The 7,804-nt window shown below is 32.5% G+C and overlaps 1 protein-coding gene across 1 annotated transcript; it reads left to right on the top strand.

Moving 5' to 3' along the window:
* Window positions 1–281: 281 nt before the first annotated feature.
* On the top strand, window positions 282–1,614 carry LOC130613393 (slit homolog 3 protein-like). Its single transcript, XM_057434745.1, has 2 exons — window positions 282–1,440; window positions 1,585–1,614. Exons 1-2 carry the CDS (start codon window positions 400–402, stop codon window positions 1,612–1,614), a joined length of 1,071 nt encoding a protein of 356 aa, XP_057290728.1. The 5' UTR covers window positions 282–399.
* Window positions 1,615–7,804: the final 6,190 nt, after the last annotated feature.

Genomic DNA, 7,804 nt, shown 5'->3' with positions numbered 1-7,804 from the left:
TTGTCAAGTATAATTCCGTACAGCACGAGACGCCATTTTTCTTTAAATGACTCCAAAATTTACTTTTACCGCTCTTATTATACAAACTTCCTGTTCGAAAGGCCGTATTGCGACGAAAAGGGAAACGCGTAATGTCTTTACGCGTGTTCGTAAATGTCAATAAATTGTAACCACTATTAAAAGGAATAACAAACGCATCTTTTAGTAGTTTGTTGTTATTATTAGTATTTGCAGACACGAAAGAAGATCGATACAACATAAGACTAGCAAAGAAGATTCTGTTATCGCTTTTGCTTCATGAAAGGGACATCTTTCGATTACCTCAGAAAGATATATTAGTTGAAGATTTTAGTTTGTGGTGTGTAAACAATAAAAGAACTACATTTTGAAAATAATCCAATGATGACAATGCTGTCACTACAATTACGGTTACTTGTCGTTGCACAACTTCTTCTTAATAACGTGCAAGCATGTCCATTGCTGTGTTCATGTAATGGGGGAAAAGTTGATTGTGGCGAAACTGTATTAACAAAAGCTGATTTAAAAAAAATTGGACAGACTATATCAAAAAATACTAAAGAACTCATATTTCGATATTATAAAGAAGATATTATGGTGCTGAAATCATTCCCCATCTTAACAAAATTAACATCTTTTTCGATAAAAAGCAGCAGTTTGACTGAAATCCCTGATGGTTTGTCTAGTAAGATGCCATTGCTGAGGTCCTTCATCTCAAGACGCAACAAAATTAGAATTATCCGAAAAGATCAATTTCTCGGTTTGAACAGTTTAGCTAAAGTAACTATAAAACATGGATTGAAGGTCATTGAAGGCGGTGCTTTCTCTCGGCTACCAAACTTGACTAGAATAGAAGTGTCAAATAATAATCTAACAGTATTAACCTCTAGATCATTCTCAAATCTCAAAAATCTAAAATTTCTCTATCTTCGCCATAACCACATAGCAAAAATCCAAGACTCTGCATTTTTTAATTTGAAAAAACTAATTGTATTGAACTTGTTTAAAAATAAAATTAAACATCTATCAACAAAAGCGTTTAATGGTCTTCCAAGCCTATCGCGTTTGAAATTAACACACAATCCTTTAGTGTGTGATTGCAAATTTTATACGATGCTACAAGGTCTGAAGAATGCAAAAAGGGATATAAAACTTAACGGAACATGTTACCTTCCAACACCACTCATTACTGTGCCGATCTGGAAATTTACCATCGCTAACAAAAGTCAATGCACAATCTGTGATTTAACTTCTCCCTGTTTAAACAATGCTCAATGTGTTTCACGCAATAGCACCCATTTTTATTGTAACTGCACAAAAGAGTATTTTGGTGAGAAATGTCAAACGAAGATAGGTACAATGCAAAGCAATGGAAAGTCCAAGTTTATAATACCATTAGTTGGATCATTTTTAGCACTACTGGTCAGTATTATAATTGTTGTTTTCATTTGCTGGTATATACGTCATAAGCATAATTAACATAATTATAACTATAAATCATTCTTGGATTATATAGCTATAATTGTACTATTTTTTACTGTATTGTAATTTTTTACTATTCTTTAGTGGCAAGTCACATTTGTTTATTTTAAATGATTAGTTTTATTGTTTTAATAATAATATACTAGCCGAATTCCCGTGGAAGAATCCACTGAATCTCTCTTTGAATGCATGTACCAAACAAAAACATAAAACATAGTAATTTAAATTTTTAAAACTAACAATCCAATCTCGGCTCTTTGTCTCTTTTTATAACGGCAAGTCAAGAAGAGAGAAAAAAAAGCCCTGTGATCGGGGTTGCTCACAATCTGCACTACTCTATATAGAAAATATAAGGAGGTGCAAAAATAAAAAAGAAATAAAGTAAAATAAAAGTGCAAAATGTCCAACACGAGCAAAGGTTTCTAATAACCGTTATGTAAAAAGCTAAAACTATAAACTTGCTTTGCCATGCCAGAAGTAGCTACACCAGGGAAAACAGTATATCAGGCATATAGTATATCGGACAAAAAAATCCAATATATTTAGAATTCATAAAAAAAGTTATTACAAAAATTCTACAATGCAATGTTGCAATGCATTATACCAAATCAGCTATTCAGTCTATTGCATACAGCAACCCTCCCAAAATTTTGCTCAAAATATAAGAAATCAATAGTTACCAACACGTAAAATAGAAAGCAAAAACTTGAATCATTTGGTATATTGTATATCTACCGAAATATTTCAATCTAAAATCTTAAAAGAACAGAAAGAACAGTTTTTCCTACAAAACCAAACAGATAACCAAGAAAATCACGCATAAATTTAAAGAAGATAACAATGCAGCGTTTTCGAATTAAGGAATCGAATATATTTCAAACGGCAACATCTCAGATGTAAACATTGATTTAAGTTTAGGTTTTAGGTTTAGATTTATTATAACGACACCACACAGTCTGTAGTGTTAAAAACAGTAACAACGAAAATTAATTTTTGCAGTTTATGTAAATTCTTCTCTATGATAGTGTGTTTTCGTTTCAGCCTTGATGCTTTTAACCTTTTGGACAAATGCTATTGTCATTATTTTCAATATCTTCTTAGCATGACTATGGCCTGAAAATATATAATGCCTTAATAAAGTAAATCCTGCTATAAGTTACTATAGCTAATGAAAATTTCTACATTTAACGGCCCATTGCTTGGACAGAAAAAAGTTCAGTTGGTTTAATATACAATAAGAAAAGTTTTGTGCGTCATACATATGTTTATATTTAAAACAAAGTCAAGCTTAGACATATTCTTAGGATATTCTAAACTTCTGACCCATTTTTCGGAGTATATTCTTGCAAAAAAAGTGCTTAAAGGAAATATTTTTCAGCTCAAGACACAACAAGAAAGTTAATATTGGAGGGAAAATTTAACTCTGAAAGAAACGGCTAAAAAACCGTTATACATCCAAATTCATTTCTCTGCCAAATAATCTAAACAACATACCTGCTTTACTTTCGCTTTCTCAGCAGATAGCTTGCTAGCGTTCCCTCAAAAACTTCAATCAATTTCTTACTTTGAATACTAAACTTTGCTTCATCCCAAAGGAAACGCATTGAAAATGTATACTTTGGTCGGAAAAACCTTCGCGAAAGAAACTTTTGCGAATTTTGCGAATTTTGGCCCAGTTTGCGAAAGTTAGACGCGCGAAATCGTCTAAAATCGTCCATTCGCGAAAGTTTATCCAGTGAAAAAAAAGTCCGAATTTCGCGAATATTCGACGACTTCCGATGATGATACTTATGTATGTTTGGTTTTCTTGTTTTAGCTTCTTTTAAACCCGTTCCATCAGTTGTTTAACTTGAACTATCGCTCAAAGTCACGAACCATTCCTTCTCGTCAGTAAAACAAGTACTTAAGTTGTTATTAAGTTGTACTTTTCTGCCTTTTCGCTGATTTGCGAAAGTTTATCCACCCGAAATTTGTCATATTGCCCATTCGCGAAAATTTATCCAGAAAATTTCGCGAGTTTTTGACCTCGCGAAAGTTTTTCCGACTAAAGTAGCTAAAATTGCCTATTATATTTCCAGTCAATTCTTTTTGTAGTGTTAAATTATCGTTCGTTAGAAATATTTCTAACTAACAACACCAACTTCGTTCGACAGCAACAGTTTGTTTCTTTACATTTCAGATTCGAATTACATTCTATTCGAATTCGATAGATTTTCTATAAAAGGAAGCAACCTCGTTCAGAACAAAAAGAAGAGCTTTAGCTAACCTTGTGAGTAAGCATTGGCATTCTGTTTGAAATAACTTTTTTAAGGATTAACTTGAAAAACAGACAACCTTTTTCGCTTCGGTTTCCTTCTTCAGTTGAGAAACAAATTGTTTCCGTGAGATACGGCGCGCACATTGTAAACCGGTGGTAAAATTAAATTATTCATCTATAACGGCCCCGTGGGGCTTTTAAAATAAAAAAACAAATACAAACGTGTACAAAAAATAAAAATAGTTTTAATAAAATAAAAAAAACAGAGTTTTGTTTTCTTAAGTAATAAGAAAAATAATTGACTTTTTAAATAGTAACCCATTGATTTGCGTTTTTTTTATGCATGAGAAATAAAATAGTGACCCGCATACCATTCTCCTTGGCCTCACCGTGCGCACACACAAGGCGTAATAATATATAGATACTTACTTCTTACTGGCAATTTTTAATGGGAATTTTCAACATGCCTTTTCAACGTTTTGTTCTGTATAAATGAAGAAAAGGAAGAAAACAAGAAATAGAACCTATAGGTATAAATTTATCAACAGCTATTCAACTTGGCATTTTTACTAAAGATAATCAGTGAATTTCAAAATAATTCGGAGTCATTATTTTAACAAGCAGGGGAGAAATCGAAGGATGGCTACTGTAATCCGCCTATACGATGTAGAACCCTGAATATTTGAAAGCTCTTATATACAGCTGCTTCCGGAATAAGGTATCCCTTGCATTGCTTTGGAAAATATTAAATTATTTTTTTTAACATGAACAAGAAGCGCAGGGTTTTAAAGATTTCCGCCATTAGCCTGAAAGTTTTTAAAATTTGAAGTAGACCTTTAAAACGGGGAATTATGCGGTAAAAAAAATCATTGAGTAGTCTCAATTCTTATTGTAACTAACCTGCAATGTTCAAATACAACTCAATAAATAAAAAATACAAATTTTACATAGCTATATATATGAAGTACTCTAAAAAAATAAAATGAACTTTAACTGGATATTCTTAAAACTGATCAGAAAAATTTCAGAATACAAATCTTGTTATATATAAATTGGACGATTCGAATCTAAAAACTTCTGAACGAGCTCAATTTGAATGATGAATCAAAAACTAATAATTTACGTACCGCTACACTAGTCTGGTACCCTTCCCTGCTTTACTAGTCTTAATAGTAAAAACGGCGACAAAAAATAAAGCCCATTTTAAAGTTCTACTGGCTAAAGCTGTAGAACGATTAGTTCATTGCGATGAGGTAACCATAGTGCGCATAATGTGTTACCCGATTTCAATTTTTGAGCAACGGGTACCTGATGTATTCGTTTCACGTTCACACTACGGTGCATCGTTCGCTTCTTTTTAACCGTGTATAATGCGGGAAAGACCAATTTGTGTAATTATTGTCTTTATAACCTCTCTTTACCTCTTTGATTAAATAAGGAAATTTAATAAAAGGATACAAATCAATGCCATGTGATGCACAAGATATATTATATATATAAATTTACGTATGTAAATTTAATCAAGCTGGCTTTTGTTATCTTTGTTAAACAAGTAACATATTAAGCAGGTGATGCATGATTTTGAAACCTGTGTAAAATACAGGATTTATTTTGTTGAAATCAATTATTGAATTCAACAAATTTGATTGCTTATTATCATTTTTTGATTCGAATTCTTGAATTAGAATTTCTTTTTGGGAGATCGGATTAGTTGCAATTTTTGTGTTTGAAGGAAACTGATTGGTCTTTGTTTTGTTTCACAAATTAAAAAATATCTAACTTATGGAATTTAAATTGACAAATTGAATTCAGCAAGTTGAAACAAAAAAAAGGTAAACACACAATTAATAAATTTGCAGATTTTGAAGACTTCAACGGGTAATTATACTCTGCGTAGCGTCTAATTATCTTGCATCGGCTAACTATATATTCTTTCACAGGGTAATCATCAGTTCACCCTGACTGTTCGGTGCAAGTAACAATAAATTTTGTCATGTTTCGACAAGTTTTCTGCAAAAAATCAAAAAATATCCTGTGCAAATGTATATAGTTTTATTTGATAGAAGTAGTCCCTTTTCCCATGAGAACAGGATATGGGTGTCCCCAGTCATTGAAATATTACGCAAAGCAGGACAATGGTTTTTTGTTGCTGGCTCTTTAAGAAAAAAAGGCACTCTCATCAAAGCAATATTTTATGTAGCTAGCTAGTTCCATAGCTAAGTAACCAATTAAAAGGCGACCCAAATCAGGACCAAAAATTGAGATAGCTAGCTAGTCAATACACTTCTCTCACTTATAAATAAAATAATTCTTACCTCATAAAATACACGAATTTAATGAAAAGTGTTAAGCTCCCTAGCTACATTAATAAAGCTAAAACGACCACTTTTCGTCATGATCGTACACAGAATTTTCTTGGCACACGAAGAGTACACAAACTCTGTTCCGATTGGTCAATAAATTGGCACAGATTAAAATGAAGCATCTGCATTGGCTTGCAAGAAAATAGAAATTAACCGAGGCTTTAGCCTAAACACAAACCTAGCAGCGTTCCGCATAGCTGCAACTGTCTCTATCATCTATCTGTCTATTTCCTCAGGCGATCGCTGGCGGAAATCAATTATTTCGAATCATTCAAAATTTCATGACTTCTGCTATGGGTATTACTTTATAAGTAATCACTGGGATGTGCGAGAGCTATTAGCTACAGAAGAGGGAACTTCTTAAAAGTTTCATTAAATTATTTTTAAACTTCGTTCCTCGTGTTTTAACAGAGTGTACGTCCTCTAAGTCACATGAAGCGACAGTTTTGTGGTAGATTGCATACTTTATCTGCTTTTTTATTTAATTCGACTTTCGTATGGCAAAATTGATATTTCGATACCGTCATATCGAGTTTTTTCACGCACAGAAATATTGGTTTCTCTCTTTGCTGACCATCCTTTCTTGACCAACTTTGGGCAAAGAAGATGCAGCTATGACTTTTATAGGTTCGTTAAAATATTTTGCAGAAACTTTAAGGATGGATGTCCGTGCGGACTTCAATGATGGAATTTAACAAAACCTATGACGATAATAATTATATTACTTTTGTCTAATGTCTGAGAACAATTCTAAAACCAACCTAATACATTGTGTCCACTTTTGAGATAGATTAAATATAATCCTTCTTTGTTCGATTTTAAAGGCAAGAAAATGACATTCATCTAGAGCTACCTGGGTAAAGTTCAGAAAGTGATTTCTTTCTAAAACTTACTATATACGCTCCTAAACATAGGCCATTACTAAAACAGTTCAAGTCAGCATAGCTGATTTTGTATACTGGTCAAGTTTGACAAAAAAATCTCACAAATAATTCAGAAAAACGGATGATCACCAGATGACAACAAAACTATGAATGCCTAAAGATACATCTGATATAAACCCAGACAGTGCCAAAGTTTCTTCAAAAAGGTTATTCCAAATAGCTTTGGATATCAAAATGATGGACATTGATTGGTTTTTAGTAATCAACGTGCGGACAAAGCTGAGTAATAAAGACGTTGTATAGAGACGATATATATTTATATGCATCTATTGAGATCAGGTGGTAAAATGCTTTGGACGAACTAAAAAGTTGAAAAAATTTGACTTAGTTGCGACGAAATAATTTTCAGTCCAATTGGTGTTTAAAAATATTAAGCTTGATGGTTTCTTTATCAATAGCTTTTCTTGTCATAGCAGTTTAACAGCATTTGAGGGAAAAATTATTTTAAACTATTAATGAAATTACACTGATACAAGATAATGACGAAACAACAGTGCACAAAAGCATATTTCCGAAGAATGTTAATAAAAGCTTTCAAACTTAACCAGATCCTCTCACGATACTCCGTGTAACTTAGGACACTATTTTTCTTTAACTGACTCCAACATTCACTTTTACCGTTCTTATTATGCAAACCTTCCTGTTCGAAAGGTTGTATTGTGACAAATAGGATATATGTAATGTGCTTTCATAAATGTGAAACATCTTTCTAACACCTTTGAAGGAAATAAGACATGCAT

The sequence above is a fragment of the Hydractinia symbiolongicarpus genome, chromosome 11 (genome assembly GCF_029227915.1).
Source record: "Hydractinia symbiolongicarpus strain clone_291-10 chromosome 11, HSymV2.1, whole genome shotgun sequence".
In the NCBI taxonomy this organism is placed as follows: Eukaryota; Metazoa; Cnidaria; class Hydrozoa; order Anthoathecata; family Hydractiniidae; genus Hydractinia; species Hydractinia symbiolongicarpus.
Note: the sequence above shows the minus strand (reverse complement) of the source record. Positions and strands in the feature narration are given on the sequence as shown.

Bases quoted from the DNA above. Each gene is read 5' to 3' on its own strand.
- LOC130613393 (XM_057434745.1), top strand. From the start codon at position 400: ATGATGACAATGCTGTCACTACAATTACGGTTACTTGTCGTTGCACAA. The intron at 1,441-1,584 runs GTCAGTATTATA...ACTATTCTTTAG, and splicing joins GATCATTTTTAGCACTACTG to TGGCAAGTCACATTTGTTTA.